Source organism: Nannobrachium achirus, assembly GCF_963921795.1.
Source record: "Nannobrachium achirus genome assembly, chromosome: 6".
Classification (NCBI taxonomy): domain Eukaryota; kingdom Metazoa; phylum Chordata; class Actinopteri; order Myctophiformes; family Myctophidae; genus Nannobrachium; species Nannobrachium achirus.
In genome coordinates this window covers 29,942,023-29,959,701 of record NC_137815.1, presented here as the reverse complement: position 1 = coordinate 29,959,701, position 17,679 = coordinate 29,942,023, and the positions used below count along the sequence as shown (strand labels likewise).

The following is a 17,679-nucleotide window of genomic DNA, read 5'->3' as shown; positions in this document are numbered from 1 at the left end:
CAGAGCTCTGCATAATGAGTACTTTTACTTTTGGTTACTTTAAATACATTTTGATACTAGAGATGGCAAAATTGCAAAATTCTTGGCCGATACCGATCCACCGGTTTTATGATGGTCTGACCTGCCAAAATCGATTTTTCCGATACCGATTTATTTAGCTAAGAACTAGAAAATAGGGTTGCTCCAATACCCTTTTTTTCAGGCCAAGTAGGCCTACAAGACATACTTCAATTTGAGTACCAATAAGCTAGAAGAACACTAATGCCAAATAAATCACAATAGTACAATATCCAAAATCACAGACAATATCCAGTCTAATATGACCGTCTGGACTAGGCAGGAGGAAAGCAGGTGACGCATGCTTTTTTCCCCTTCTTTTTGGAGACGACATTGACACAGGATTATGGAATATATCCATACATTGCAAAGGCAATCAGTACCATCTGTATTCTGTAGGCTGCCACTAGGTAGACTGGCTGCTAATTGCTAATGTTTACTTTAGTCACTCACAGGACCAGAGCATCATGCTGTGCAGTGCCATAGACACAATTGGCATAAAACCGGTATTTGTCAGTGACCTGCCAGTCACCGATTCGGCCGGTTTGATATCATACCTGCCGATTTTTTATATTGTCCGATTCCGATTTACTCAAGTACATTTTGAATTCCGGACCTTTTAATTGTAACAGAGTATACATTGCAGTATTGATACTTTTTTAATATATATATATATATATATATAATTTTTATCCCACGATTTTTTTAACCCCTTTTTTCACTCAGTGCCATTATTGCCCAACCTGTAATCCTGGTTTTTGCTCTCCCTCCGCCAGGCTTGGGCCTGGCCAGACACAGAGGTAGAAACACGCCCCCAGCGCCCACAGCGTCCCCTGGCGGGAATCGAAACCCAGGACCTTCTAGCTGTGAGGCGACATCGCTACCAACTGCGCCACCGTGTCCCCTAGCATTGATACTTTTAGTAAAACATTTGAGTACTGTTTCCCCCAACTCTGGAAATGTGTCAGAGTTCATCATGGGTGGCCTGAATCCTCAATCCAGCAAGCCAAAACACTGCATAATAACACCCCAGGTATCATTTTCACATTACATAGTGCAGCCCAAGGCTACTTTATCTGAACAAGTCCGAGCGTGTTGTTGACAGCTATCAGCTCTATTGTGCAGCACTACAACACAGCAAGGAACGGTCAACACTGTATAACTAATCAAAATATTGTACATTCCGATTCGGACTGATGGTGGGACTGATTTGGCACAATATGGCCTTGTTGTGAGTAAGAAACGTTCCCTGTGGTTCCCCGTTGTCTGGCTAAAATAAATGCCTAAATTGCAGTTAGGATATTGAATGCATTTTGTATGGTTAGATTCAGAAACAGCTCCACACCCCGGGCCCTCTGTTGAGAAATTGACTTAATGGCATTCAGATGTTTGGACTGGAGCTTGTAAAGATCATCTTGACGTAGCCAAGACTGACTGACACAGGAGTAAATCTAGCCTAGGGGAGAAAGAAACACCACACTTGTAGCCCCTAGAGCAGGGTTTCTCAAAGTGGGTGCCGTGGCACCAGGATACTTTTATAATATTTGGAATTTATCAATATCACTTCAGTTTAACCACTTATATTTTTTGTAAAACAGGCCTGAGTTGCAGTGATCTTTTTCAGTCTACAGTACACCAAGTCTCTTCACCAAAAATAGCAGATCTACAAGGTCACAACGCGTCACAACAAGTTGTGAGCTATTTTTGGTGAATGTTCCCCCCGGAATAGGGATAGGCCTACTGGGGTTTATGTGGTTAAATGCCAAGTATAAAGGTTATTTTCGATTTGTCCTATAATGGATACTCTCTCATGTTTTCCTCGTGAAATGCTGTATCTTAGGGGGAAAGATTTACACATTTGACATAAATGAAAGGTACTGTAAAGTAATTCAGGGGTGCCGTGGATTAACCCATTTAGAACGGGTACACATTTTGTGTATCATTATTTTATGCTTTAACTATTGAAAAATAGCAGATATACAAGCTCACAGCGCGGCACCGAGTGCCGCGCTGCGAGCTCGTAGATCTGCTATTTTTGAAAAGTCGTGAACATTAGAATTTTGACCCGATTCTATAAGTGTCTTTTGAATCCTTCTAATTCTAGGCCTAAATGGGTTAAAAGGTTATTTACAGAGGTGACCTGAGACAAAAATGTTTGAGAACCCCTGCCCTAGAAACCGTGTTGCTCAATCTTTCCAACTGAAAAAAAAAAACGTCCGACTGGGATGGATGGAGCACACTAGCAGCCAACCTTCGCAGCCAGTTTATGTTCACTCCATTGTCTGAGGAGAGGAGCGACGGCCTTCCCCACTGCAGCAGGGGGCTGAGACAACATAAAGCAACTTTACAGCAGGAAAGCAAGCACGACTCCAAAAATCTTCACTTCTTAACATTTTTACCGGGTTTTTACAACATAAAGCAAAGCATCAAACTTGAGGAAAGTACCAACAAGTGGAATGTTTGGCCTAATCTTGGCACTGGAGAGAAGAGCAAGGCATCACCAAACCAGTAAGGCACAGAAAATGCCATGGCATTCTAGCCAGTCGTTTTCTAGAAGTCTTGTTTTGGAACTAATTGGCGGACGGACGGACAGCCCACCACCGCTAAAGCAGCTAGAAACATGGATGCACAGATTAAAAACAAGTAGTATAGTATAGTTTAGGGCTGACCTTCGATTGCATTTTTCAAAATCGAAGCTCGTTCGATTAAATCGGGCGAACTTCGAAGCTTCGGTGACGACGACGACGGGGGGGGGGGGGGGGGCAAAAGTTTATCGGTTACATAAGTGATAACCGTTGAGGAAATGTGTTTAAAAATGCGCGATTTACCCAATTTTAAAAGGGAAAACACACCAGTTTTTTCCTCATAATAAAGCTCCCTATTTTCATTAAATACAACAATACAACGAGGAAGAAGAAGAAGAATAGGCTATGATACGAATGTTTTCTATATTAAAGAAAAGTGTTTTTGCAGTACAGTAGGATTGACATAATCACATCACGTCTGTAATGTAACACATCGCGGCTGCAACAGCAAACACTGCAGCGCGACTCAAGAGCCCTATATAACAAACAGATTAACTCCCAAGTCCCAAGGTGTACTGTACACGCTAATGTAATAGTAGATTTTATAGTAAATAATTGCACTGCACTGCTGCAGTGTGTCTGATTTAACGTTCCACACTCATCAACCGAAAGCTGACGGTCAGGCTCAGACAACGTACTCTATGCGGGCGCGACTAGTGAGCTTGCAGATCCGATATAAACTTGTCATCATCAACACCACGACAACGTAACCCTAGCAAGTTGGTTTTAAGCTCTTTTTTCCTCTTTAAAACGGGATCGACGCTGACGGGGTCCGTTTTGTAAAATCCAATTTTCGCTGTTTGTTTCCTTGCGTTGAGTTGTGTGTCTGTCAGCGTGTGGAAGACAGCAACCGCATGCATGATGTTACACCAACATTGGTTTGGCAAAGAAATGTGTGACTGCATCGCATAGTTGCATTGGGTGATGTTATGTTACTCAGACATTGGTGTCACATATGTGACAGCGCGCTGTCTTTTCTTTTCTTCATCGGCGACCATTCTGATGGCTTCATGCATGCACTTGTTGTTGTTGGCTTGTTATTAATGTTAACACGTGTGTGAGAAGGGGGTGACGCTATCACGCTAGAGTGGAGCGAGGCGCATGCAAGCTAAGGCACGCGGCCCCCCCAAAGGACAAACGGCCGCGGCCGATTATTCGAATTTATTTTTCAAATTCGAATAACGTGCCTTCGAACGAAGCTTCGAATATTTGATTTTTTTGGGTCAGCCCTAGTATAGTTTTTACATTTACAAAAATCGTAGTCAAATTCAACAGTAACCATTTGACCCACCCCATCCAGGCACACATTTTGAACATGGTATCAAATGGGTGTCCGTGGCTTAATGCTTATCAAAACGGGGGAGTCTTTGACATTGGAAAGGTTGTGAATCACTGGCCTAGATTCTACACAGCAGCCAGCCAGCCACACCAACCAGTTACGTACTGTACAGAATGGGGCAGATGGGCCCCAGCCTCCCCACGGGGGGCTGACATCACTGGATTTCCTGTCTCTGTGTAGGAAACACACAACACAGGCCCGGTTATGATAAACCACATTCCTTCCAGGTCAATAACTTTGGCTCAGTGCCAAACAAGAAGTGGTTGCAAAATCAAGATGAAGAAATATGAGCGTAATAAGTTCCTCTTCAAATAGGGAAGGCATAATTAGTCCCGGCTTGGACAGCCTGGCACCTTTTCAGTGTCACATCTGTTATCTGTAAACTAGTGTTTGACAGCATTTTTTTTGTTCACACAAGTGTGATTTTAGTTTTAGTCTAGTTCTAGTCAACTAAATACTACAAGATTTTAGTCAACTAAATCTCCAATTTTTGATTTTACACTTATTGCAATTGCACTAGTTGCATGCAGAATATAGCAGATCTACAAGCTCACAACGTGCTGCGACACGTGAGCTTGTTTTCAGAGTGCAATCAAACATAAAATGACTACTGAAGTCCCTCCCCAACATTTTAGTCTAGTTTTTATTTCTTGACAAAATTGTTAGTATATTTAGTTATAGTTTTAGTCATCATAGTTTAGTTTTTATTTAGTTTTTATCTAGTTTTTGTCAGTGATGCAAGGTAGCACCTTTTTGTTAGACTCAAGACAACCAAAAACACCTAGTGAAATGGATCCTCACCAAGAATAACATGAGCAACGTTTTACCCAGTGAGCCAGACATCTAGATGATCATGATGCCCCACGCCCAGTTTATATTGTGCAACCTTGCAAAGGAAAAACGAAACAACTTGTACGATTTCCTTCTCTAAACATACATACTGTACAGTGAACACACACGCACAATCTCAGACAACCCATTCAGACACAAACAACACACACACACACACACACACACACACACACACACACACTCTATGTAGCGCCGGTTGCTAATCTGCAGTATAAACATGGACACATCTACTTTGGACACACACACACACACACACACACACACACACACACACACACACACACACACACACACACACACACACACACACACACACACACACACACACACACACACACTATCCAATTAGTGTGTAATGAATGTAAGTGCACTAACATGGGACCATAAAAATGTGGAGCCGTAAAACGAGAATTAAGAGGGCAGCATCGACAGCTTGAGCCTGCCCTGCAGACAGTGCTGCCAGATTTTGCGAGAAAGATAAGCAGTCTGGTCTATATACAAATCGGCTATTAGAAAATAGCAGATCTACAATCTCGCATCGCAAATCGTTGAATTTGGGGGTCCTTGACATGGAAATGTTAGAGAACCACTGGTTTAAACCAGTAAGACTCCCTAATCGGGAGATAAGCGACCGTCAGGTCGCAGCGTGATTTTAGGGCAAAATGTGTAGGAGCAGTGTACAAAAATGTGTTTGAGAAAATCAGCCTGATGGTGGCGCTATATGGGACAGATCCATGTTGATGACATGAGTGTAGAGATAATGTGTACCGATTTGTGTGATTTTAGGGCAAAATCTTTTGGGTCAGTGTCCAAAAATGTGTTTGAAAAAATCGGCCTGATGGTGACGCTATATGGGACAGATCAATGTTGATGGCAAGAGTGTAGACATACTGTGTACTGATTTGCGTGATTTTAGGGCAAAATCTGTAGGAGCAGTGTCCAAAAATGTGTTTGAAAAAATGGGACTGATGGTGGCGCTATATGGGACAGATTCATGTCTTGGCGCCGCCGAGGCGGACGCGTGGGTACCAGCCCCGGCTACATACTATACTATACTATCTGCACATGATTAAAGTGTTATTAGGTGACAGTGTTTCCCCTTCTTTTTTCTTTTTTTTTTGTCTGGCTCCGCTACAGCATACCGATAAAACCACACAACTCTGATGTGTGTAGTGGCCAGCCCAGCACTAAAGGTAAATTAGTGTTAAATGGCTGGTCAAATCGTCTTCATCCGGCTGTGAAGTAACAAGTCCCTCAATGATGTTATTCTGAGAAAATGAAGAAACCTCTCTACTTAGTTTGCCATTTAGTGCACAGCTTTTGAAACACAAATCTCAAATGATTCCATTCTACAACCCCTTTATGATGAGGTATTGTAGACTATATCCATCGTATTTCAGCTACAAGGCATTGGCCTCTGTTTCTGTGGCTTTAAGACTTTATTGAACAGTAAATGGAAAGCTCACACTTTGCGCATTTAAATTCCAATGAAGAGAGCGTAGCTCCAAGTCGGAACACAAGAGAGAAACTCTTTTGACTGTCAGAGTATATTAAATACAGAAGGTAAATAGGCATTTAGCACTAATGGCCTCTAAACTATGGAACCATCCATCAGAAAATATGATTACACAACTTTGTCTTCTTTTTAAGGCATAACTAAAAGCTAAACGTTTTAACTAAATCACCAACATATCAATTATTTAATTTTTTCTTGATACAATCTAATAATGTTATATTTTCACTTCCTGCATGATATGCCTTTGACCTTTTTAAATAATAAATACAATGTAAAATACAAAAATTCTCACACCATTATCAAAAAGGATAAAACGCAACAACAAAGCAGCTTATTTCCATTGCGGTCCTGTGCCTGATGAGCATGCCATAAAATGTTCTCTCTAGGCTACGTTACAGTTGTTCCAAACATGCCTTTTTACTCCTATCCAGCCTGCATTCCTCAGGAGCAGAAATAGGTTAATTATGTTGCATCATGTTCTCATGCAGTTGCAATATCAAGAAATCAGCACCACATGGTTATTGATGATGGTTTTCCAAAAGCATCGAAGCATTAACAGGGAGAACAGCCGAGTCATTTTAGATTTTAGCTATAACCGTTCTTTCAGAAAACTCTTAGGATTTAGAACTGTGGTTTAGAACAGTAGTTCTCAAAGATATCAGACAGCGCTTGACATTAACTTACAAGCTCATAGTGTGTCACTTTGTGCTGCGCTGGGAGCTAGTACATCTGCTATTTTTAATTATACCAGTAAGACTCCCTAAGCTCATAGTGTGTCACTTTGTGCTGCGCTGGGAGCTAGTACATCTGCTATTTTTAATTATACAATAATATGTTTTAATGCAAATGTTCTCCTCTGGGGGTACCTGGCACTAAACCGTTTCAGATGGGGGGAGGGGGGCTGGGGTCCATGGCAAAATACATATCGTTTGAGAACTACTGATTTAAGGCCCCATTTACACTGGCAGGCAAATCCAGCCTGAATCAGATCTGTCACATCCAGGTTGGAATCTGATTTGTTCCATGTGACCATTTAAACCAATCAGATTCCAATCTGGATGTGGCACAGATCTGATTCAGGCTGGATTTGGCTGCCAGTGTAAATGGGGCCTTAGAGGGGTTCTTAATGGGGTTTAAATTGGGTACGGTCTGGACCGGGCCTCCCAAAAGCATCTAAGCATTTACATCTTGTAATTGTAAGTCCAATCAGTGGTTACACATGGTTATATAATGTGCCACGATGTGTTAGGAGCCCAAAGCTCTGAAAACAAGTACTTAAGTGTACATATTCTACTATATATTTTAGTACTTAAAGCAACAACTGGACCTGAAGAACAGAAGTCATGCTGGATTGCAGGTTTTGAAGCTCTCTTTAGCCTCTTGGTTGGTGAGTTGACATAATAAGTGCATGAGGTTAACACCAAGTGCGTCAACCTGTCACAGTGTTGTCAGTGTAATAACCCCATCAATACCACAACCTATAATGATGTCTGTGAATTTGTGAAAACTGATTAGGGTCCTGCTTGGCCTTCCTTCTCGGGCTCACCTTACCGCTTATCACTATATAAGCATGGGGTGGCTCACGGTAGCTGACAGAGTAAAGCATCTTGCAATGGGCCTGGTGTACAAGATACACTACACCACTAAGATACCCATGTACCTGACAAACTACTTCCAAAACGTCAAAGATGTCCACGATCACAACACCAGAGGCAGCTCCACAAATCACGTTCAGATTTAAATCTAAAAAAGGCACACATCCGTTCTCCTGCTATACCACTAACATGTGGAACGCCCTACCGTAAGCCCTAAAGGAGTGTAAAACTGTGATTCGTACTGTCATGAAACTCTACTTTCTCCTATGCTTTTGGGGTCATCATGACATATCATTTTAGGGCATGGATGTATGCTTGAGGCTCGTCTCCTAGCAACATATGACGTTATATACTGCTGGACACAGCAGGGGCCAGTGCAGACCAATGCACCTTTAAGGAAGCAGATGGGTGATCTATGGCTACACCTGACCTTTGCAAGCTTGTCAAAATACTTGTTTCACTGACCGGACAGAATAATACAATAAAAGAAAATAGAAGACACTTTACATTTGTGTTAGCCTGGGATCAGTATAATTTTCGGGTGTTCTGATCCGGTTGGAAGTGGAAATAACTTTATATCATGGTAGTCATACGGAACCATCGGTGTTGTGCACCTCCACAATGATTCCCCTGGTTTAAAATTGGATTAAATTGTTTAGTTTCTTTTGGTATAATAATCATTTGGTATGTTCATCTTTTATTCTAACTCATAGTGCGACTAGCGAGAATTAATTAATTGATTAGCGCTATGTGGGGAACAAAAATAATGCGATGCCAACCGGAACCAACCACCGGAACCACGTTTTTATTTTCTAAACCGAAACGCCTAGTTTTAGAACAAATACCAGGCTTTCCTCCGAAGTGGAAAGACTGGTGATGCGAGGTTACATTTTGTGTTAAAGGTAGAGTAATAATATAGTAGTAATATAGGCAAATAGTCTACTTGCCAGCCCATAGAGCCCCATTGTGAACCCAGACATATTGAGTACAGTAAGGTTTTATGTTAGAAATGTTGAGTATGGGTCCCCAGCATGTAGAAACTGCCGGATGCTAACTTGCATATGTTGAGCAATTTTCATAATTTGCATAATTCGATTTATTTAGCATAATCCCCCATAATAATGGATAATGTCAAAAACTGATTGGCCGATTTGAACAATATTAGAGTGGTTTTGGGGGTTATTGAGGATGCTGAATCCATTTTCTGAATTCAAAATGGCCGTTTTAAACCGGAAATGGCCTTATACCAACTTAAAGTGGGTGATTTTGATACTTTTTTGTTGATTTTCCAGTTGGTATATGGCCATTTCCGGTTTAAAACGGCCATTTTGAATTTAGAAAATGTCAAAAATGGATTCAGCATCCTCAATAACCCCCAAAACCACTCTAATATTGTTCAAATCGGCCAATCAGTTTTTGACATATTATCCATTATTATGGGGGATTATGCTAAATAAATCGAATTATGCAAATTATGAAAATTGCTCAACATATGCAAGTTAGCATCCGGCAGTTTCTACATGCTGGGGACCCATACTCAACATTTCTAACATAAAACCTTACTGTACTCAATATGCCAGGGTTCAGATTCTGGCAAGTGGACTAAAAAGCTTTCTCCCCCAGAATATATCGATAATCACATGAACTCTAATGTCCCTATTCTTGCATGTCATAATATAGGCAAACATTCAGCAGAGGTAGCAGATCTACAAGCTCACTGCATGCCGTGTGAGCATGAACGGTAGATCAGCTATTTTCCCTTTTCTTGGTTAAGAGATTTGGTGTAGAGCAGGGGGCCCGGGACCCCTAGGCTAGGGGGTCCTTAAAGAGTTACTACAGGGAGCCGCCAAATATTTGTGTGATATGCATTTCTTTCTCTTTCTAAAACGTAACGTTGCCCTCTCAGATACTTAAGACATGGCAAAGAAATGGCACTGCAAAAGGTGCAAGCGTATTCTGCGCATAAAATGATCTCAGCGTAAAAATCTAAACTTACGTCCAGGTCTATTTGGGTCAAGTAAGTGTTACACCCTCAGAGATCAATTAACGCTATGGGACTTTAGTGTGTAGTAACTCTACTCTGGTGCAACCAGCACAGTACAGCCTGCTGCTACTGAGTTGAAACAATACTTTCCCACTTGCATTACTTCTGCCTGCCCTGCACAACATCTAGCCAGCCACTGCAGCCAGCCGCCTGTTAAAATGTTAGCTTGTAAAGCTATCATGTTCCAAAGGCGTTGTGACAGAATGATTCCTCTGGAGGAGATAAGCTTACATGTGGCAGGTCTTTGGACTGCCATAGGTTACACACTAGGCCAAGGGTTCCCAATCTTTTCAGGCCATGGGCCCCCCAAAATAGTCACATTTGAACTGGGGAATGGCATTGGGTACCCCCTCACCCTGAGAAGCACTCTTTTGTTGTTGGCATTACATTTAGTTTGACCACGTTCCACAGCTAAATATTGTGAAAATAGCGGAACTACAAGATCACAACACCTCGCTAGTTTTCACAATGTGTGCCTATTTCTTATGTAATATTTGACAGTTTGGCCAATTTGGCATTAAAAGGCATTCAATCGTAACCTTAGAAATGTGCAGATACATTATATACACTTATACTGTACATTGATTTGTTTACTGTTGAGTCAGAAAGCAATGTTGCACATTAAGCCAATCATCAAAAGTAATTTGGGGACCCCCCAGGGGTCCCACCCCCCAGTTTGGGAACCCATGAACTAGGCTTAAAACAGAGAGTGGGAGAAAAAAAATTACAAGGACATTACAGAAGCTCAGAGTTATTTTATCCATGTGTAACTCAAGAGACGAGAGTCCTCAAGGGTTAAAATGAAAAGCTGCAATCCGTGATGTTCATGATGTCCATTAAAATCTTCCTAAACTTCAGGCTTTTCCAGTAGGCTATAGTAGACAATCAGACAACAAAGAAGAACTGCCTCAGAAGCAACTGACTTTATAGGACATCGGCAGAGAATGATGCTGAACATGAAATCCTTTGCCGCTCACTCTCAACCTGCAACTCAATCCGGGGACCCATTATCTTTTGCAAATTGAAATCCGATCTGGTCTTTGGAGAGATTACGCACTAGAACATACAGTCAGTTCAGTAATAAAGGCCATTATTACCTTATTATCACTCTCTCATACACACACACACACACACACACACACACACACACACACACACACACACACACACACACACACACACACACACACACACACACACACACACACACACACACACACACAGGAAATTACAGGTGTCTCACACACACACTCTATAGCTGCAGTTGGCAAATAACAAGTGCCAGTGTCAGGAGTCAGACAATGGTTATAATTATGTTATTACTATGATGATGCTGCTCTTTTTGGTGTGAGGGTCCTTGAGCGCCCAGCAGCAGCATAATGTGGTGACTAACCCCATGCAGTCACCCAGTCACGGTTTGAGGCGTCTAATCCCGGGACTATGAGTCATGGGTGCAGCAACACAACGGGGGAAGAGGAGAGAGAGGGGTGACATCATTCTAGACTCATCATCAGCCGCATGGAGGATGCATGCATGATGCCCATAGAAAACGCTCACTATGGTTTCTGGAAACCATGTGATCTCTCTGTATCCAACTGGAAAATCCATAAATGCATGTGCATACAACTGGAGTTATAATGAAAAGGCTTACAGGACACGCGCGCGCGCACGCGCACGCACGCACGCACGCACACACACACACACACACACACACACACACACACACACACACACACACATTATGATCAGCATGCATAAAAAGAATGGTCGTCACCATCATCATCAGCAGCAGCATAATATGATAATAATATGATCAAATGAAATGAATCACCCAGATGATACAAGCAAGGACCTGTTCTGCTGCTGCTAGAGTCTTAAAAACAAGGTGGAAGGCTTAAAACTGCATGCACAAAGATGCACCCTTCCCTCCCATTAAGTTCAAAGCTGCTATATTATTATTATTATATGGCGTATTTGCATGACAAGAAAGATTTTAAAATGTTGTCAACGAATGAACAGTTTATTATGGGATGAAATAAAAGCATTCCCTCACAGGATAGCAAGCAGAGCACACACAAAGAAAATGTGTACGGAAGCATCAAAACAAAACAAAAAAATATATATCCGAACAAACGCGAAGCGTCCCGAAGCGCGCACGAACGGTGTGCACACTAGCACACGCACAGCCACACACGCACACATACACAGGCCACTTCGATACAAAGTAAACAAGGTTGGGGGAAACAATACATCCATATTAAATCTGCACTGATTGGAGCAGAGGATTGTATGTATCCAATGTGTAAACAACAGCGAGAACTGGTTCGGGTGATATAGCATTACAACTCTCGGAATAGTTCATTACTTCGTTAATTTGCATCACAATAACAACAATAACCTGCAAATATGAATGAATAAAGTGTCTCACCACACAGAGCCGTAGGCCCCGGAGCCCACTGGGGACAGGTTCTGGTACCTCTCCGGGACCTCCCAGATGGTCTTGTTCAGCTCCTGGCGATAGAAAGAGGGTCTCTCCTTCTGGTTCTGAGACATTATTGTTCCTGATGCGACAAAACAAACTGATGCTTACTGATGCAGTTCTTCTGTTTAAAAAAATAAAAATAAAAAACTGCTGTAGTCCTTCTGTTGGTGTAGTAAAAACAAAACTACACACACACCACAATACTTCTGTAGTTCTTCTGTTGTTGATGTGGTCCTCTAATAAACTACTGCTGTAGTTCTTCTGCTGTTGTAGTTGTAGTCCTCTGCTGTGCAACAGCACGACAGCAGTGAACAAAACAAGAAGACAAGTGGAAACTTCTTCTTGTTGTCCTCCTCTCCTCTCCTCCTCTGTGTCCTCCTACATCAAAACAACAACCAGGAACAAGGAGAACACACTCTCACTCTCTCACGCACGCACAAACACTCACTCAGACACTCACGCACAACACAAGGAGCTGTCTTCTTCTTCCTGTAGCTGCTTCTTGCTGCTTGCTGGCTGCCCCGGTGTTGTGCAGATGTACGTGCACGCTAGTAGCTGCTCCGTGCGTGCCTTGTTGTGTGCACTGTGCACGCACTGTACTATGCTAGAGTGTCTTGTTGTTGTGTAAGCGTTCCTCTTCTGTCCGATGATAATTATGTTCTTCCTTCTTCCTCCTCATCACAGAATGGATATGTTTCCCCAATGCAAGTGTGTGTCTGTGTCGTCTCTCCGTATGTGTGTGTGGTGAACAACACTGGTCTGGTCTGGTGGGGAGAGTGGAGTGGGACCAGAGAGTTGGAGCAGGAAACGTGCAAACACACGGCCTTTCGTTTGCCAACGGGTCTGAGCTGCGTGTATCTATTCTGCATCCAGCTTAAGGCAAGACCCAAATTCAGAGTGAACATTTTTAACTCAAATCTTTGCTTCTGTTCTGGGGGGGTCCCTGGAACAAAATATTTTGAGATGGGGGTCCGCGGCTAAATACATAGCCTATCATTTTGGGGGTCCTTGACATGGCAAAGTTTGAGAACCGATAGAACAGATTCTACATGTCTCTAAATCAACAGTTAACTTTGTCATGTCAAAAAGAACCCCCAAAATGATATGCATTTGGACCCCCATCTCAAAATATTTTGTTCCAACTTCCAGGGACTGGGACCCCCACTCCCAGAAGCAAAGATTTGAGTTAACCCCTAAACTAGATGCAGAATATCTATACTGCATCTAGCTTAGGGCCTCAGACCCGTTGGCAAAAACGAGCACACCGTGCGAACACACACAGACAGCGCGCTCCCGCGACTCGTTGTTGTCTCGCGCGAAGTGAAGCAGGCAGTGTTGCCAGATTTTGCGAGAGAAACAAGCAATCATGCAGGTCTGGGAAAACAAGCATGAGAAAACAAACGTTTACATTGCCAAATGAAGTGTAAAAAAAAATGTGTAAACAGAGCTACACTTTGTGTCCGTATAGCCTATACATGTTTCATATACAGGGTAGGCTCCTCTCTTGGCCTTGCCTGTTACCTGAGGTGAATTAGATATTATAATATTTTGTTGATTGCTATGTGTTGCATTGCATGACCCAGGGAGGATAGGTAAGTTAGGTCCCTTTGTTTTGGCTGTGTGAAAGAGATAAGGTTCTTGGCTTTTAATGAAAACAATGTGTGATGTTTTGTTTTAGCAAATTAATAATAATGAGAGGAAGGGCAATTCTGCCTTGCTGAAGCAACATGTCTGATGTGTGAATGTTACAGCACTGTAAATGAATCTTTCTATACCATTTTATATTGCATCTGAGTCAAAGTGAACTGATATTTTGAGTCTTCATTTCCGCTGGGCTTTAGACATGGAGTCCATAAATTAAGTTGGATTTCCATGTCATACCCTGCTGGTCTGCCGAGCTCGAATCCGGGGTTCGATCGAACTCAAAGACGAAGTAATTTCGTGGGACCTTGACACGAAATTGTTTGAGAACCACTACAAGGGACTTTAAAGAAAAAAAACAAGCCCAAAGTCGCTCATAATCAGCAGACATGGCAACACTGCTAGCAGGGCGTTGATAGAATTGGGAAATGGAAATTCCTTGGAAATGGATAGGGTTTTCCCAGGATTTAACTGTAACCTGGCTATCTGTAATCTATCTATGTAGCCTACTGGTTCCCATGTCAGTCAAGGACCCCCAACTTCATATACCGTATGTATTTTCTGAAATGAAATTTTTTGTTGAGTGATGCCATAGGGCCAGGGGCCACAATCAGGGGGGGGGTGTATTTGGTTGTGGTTGTGGAGTAATAGGTATAACTGTGCCAAAATTGCCCCCCCCCCCCTAAAAAACAATTACCGTGCGTGGCCAAGGCGAAGAGGTGTCCCTGATATTCATCTCTGGGAGTTCCGGCAAGAACTTCAAGGCACTTTCAGCCCAGCTAGGTTTTGGGGAGCCAAAAAAGAATCTTGCTTAGGGCCACCAGAATCCTAGAACCGGCTCTGAGTTTGAGTGATACCACACTCAACTAGTAGTCAAGCCAATACTGGATTTCTACACAGAGAGGGCAATTCTTTCAACAGAAGATGCTGCATTCAAGTTCAGGAGTTTGGAAAAGGGAATTCTCGTGAATGCTGACTTGGAAAGGAGGGCATTTGCATTTCTTTCACCATAGTAAAAACTGCATTCATGGTCTGGAGAGGGCACATTTTATAAAAGTACAGGGGCTTGAGCCCCCTTTGATGTCTAGTACAGTATGTGTGCTGTGTGCACGTGCCTGCATGGAATGTACAAGTAAAGCTGCAATACTTGTTGGCTCACTTGGCTGGGACTTATATTTATATATTGTTTTCCTTTTTTGTGCTTTTTTAGCCCCTTTTCCTCCCCAATTTAGTCATTATGGCAATTATTTCCTGATTTTGCAAACTGCTGTTGTAATAATATCCTACTGACTCATCTGCCAGTGAGGAGCCCCCACCAGGAGGACATAATAGAGCCTTTCGTCTTACTCATCCAGCCCAACACTCCCTGCTGACAGATGCCACCCCAGCCTGTACGTGTAGTGATATCACCCTCCCTGCCTCCCCTGAATACCAAGGCCAGCTGTATTCCTAGACTAATTTTTAAGACACTGCAAAGCCAGATGCACCAAGGTGGATTTGCACCCACAACCTCTTGGGCAGGCACTTTACCACTGCACCACCCGAGAGCTCATTTTAAATAACTTTGTTGTGTGCATACATAATTTGTCAATGTATGTTTTGCTGGCAAAACACATTTGTATCAAATACATACTCACAGTATAAAGTACCTAAATATTACAGTGTTACAAATGGATACATTAACCCATTTAGGCCTGACCTAAGATATCTGAATGAAGTCAAATATTATTCAAAAATTACAAAAACAAATATGTTGCTACATACTGTACAATACATGTACTGTACTACACTAAAATGTGTTTCCGGCCTGAATGATTCAGTGACAAAAAACAAAATCAAATAAATCGTAAAATGTTTGATTAATATAAATCCCTCTATTTGCTTTACCGATAAAAAAGACAGTACAATCAACAAATTATGATGTACTCCTTACTGAAAATTCTCCACATACAGATTTCATAGATAGTCTACTGCAACTTATCATGAGTGTTATGTCAATTAATGTTTTATTTTTGTATGCCATCTTATTTTTTCCATTATGTTGGATTCATGTTAATGTGTTATTTTCAGACATTTAACCACTTAAACCCCTCAATACTTAGTAAACTTGACTGTTGGCTTTGTAGTAGAAGTAACTCTGAGGACAGCCTGTTGAAGACCCCTGCTCTAGGACAAGGGCTCTGTCACTGTACTAAGTATGGACATTGCCCAATATGCTCATTGCTCATACCAAACATATAGTAAGTGTGCCACCTAGTGTTCTGCATTTGTAACAACAATGTTAATTGAAAATGTTCTGTTTGTGTATAGTTACTTACTTACTTAATCCTCTTCGTGCTAGATAGCACATAAGGTCTTCACCAACGAACGCTGTCTGTCTTCTGCCCAATGTTGCACTTGGCCCCAGGTCCACCCAAGCGCTTTCATCTCTTTCTCCACAGATCTTCTCCATGTTTCCTTAGGTCTGCCTCTTTTTCTCTTCCCCGGTGGTGTCCATCTCATCATGGCTACCCTTGGGATGGCACTTGGGTCCATTCTGCAGACATGTCCGATCCACATCCGCCTTCTGAACTTGATGACACTTGGGGTGACAGTGGGGTCAGGCCTGTTTGTGTGTAGTACACTGGATAATTGTGTGATAGCAGCTGATATATATATATATATGTTTTACTTTAACTACTTTAGTGTCAGACAGAATATTTATCAGTAGTCACCTACAGGTAGGCTTACATTGTCTATGTTGTGGGATTCTTGATGTCTTATTAATTGTTTTGTTGTTCTTATCGCATTCCTGAGCCAATCATTTGATGACCAACTCCTATGATGTCTCAGCCCCGCCGGTCATCAGATTATTGGTTTAGGAATGCGGGAAACTATTCCTTTAAACACTCGCATGCACCCAACAACAAACTACAGAAGCCCACATGAATCCAATCCAAAGTGTTTCAGTTTTATTATCACCAGGGAAGACGCAGGTAAAGTTCAGCAATTGCAGCGCCGAAGTCCTGACGTCACTCCTGCTACCCCTGGGTCACGCAAGTATATTTGAAAATGCCCAAAGAGAAATCTTTGGAGATTGTGTCATATATAAGAACTGTGTTCCAGAAATAGACAAATCAGCCTTTCTGTCAGGTATGTGACTGTGTCGTTATATGATATCGAGTTACATTTGATCGCATCTGTGTTTGGGTAAATTAGTACTTATTTCACCGTCGGTTGATGCTTCATATCCATATAAGTATTTGTACATTTTTTGAAACACAGTTCATATATGACACGATCTAAGATTTCTCGATGGGGAATTTCAATACCGTCACCTTCTTTGTTTTTCAGAAAACAGAAATATTTCTTAATCATTTCCCCCAAAACGTTTATAACAATATGACTATTGACATAAAGAATAACACTGTCTGTCAGTTATGTAAGATACGACGATTACATAGGATTAAACCTGATTTAAGCCAAATTATTTACTGAATTAAGGCCCATTCCCACTGGGCCAGATAACAGATAAAAAAAATCTCTTTCTCCAGATATTTAAAAAAAATATCTGCCACAGATAAAAGAA

At 41.8% G+C, this 17,679-nt stretch overlaps 1 protein-coding gene across 1 annotated transcript in view; it reads right to left on the bottom strand.

Moving 5' to 3' along the window:
* The window catches only part of LOC308287797 (mitogen-activated protein kinase 14A-like), a 42,048-nt gene extending 28,856 nt beyond the window's left edge, over positions 1-13,192 (bottom strand). The window contains exon 1 of the mRNA XM_080729077.1: positions 12,417-13,192. Within this exon, the coding sequence (XP_080585203.1) occupies positions 12,417-12,541 (125 nt within the window). The 5' untranslated portion in view covers positions 12,542-13,192. The remainder of the gene's footprint in view (positions 1-12,416) is intronic.
* Between the last annotated feature and the right edge of the window lie 4,487 nt (positions 13,193-17,679).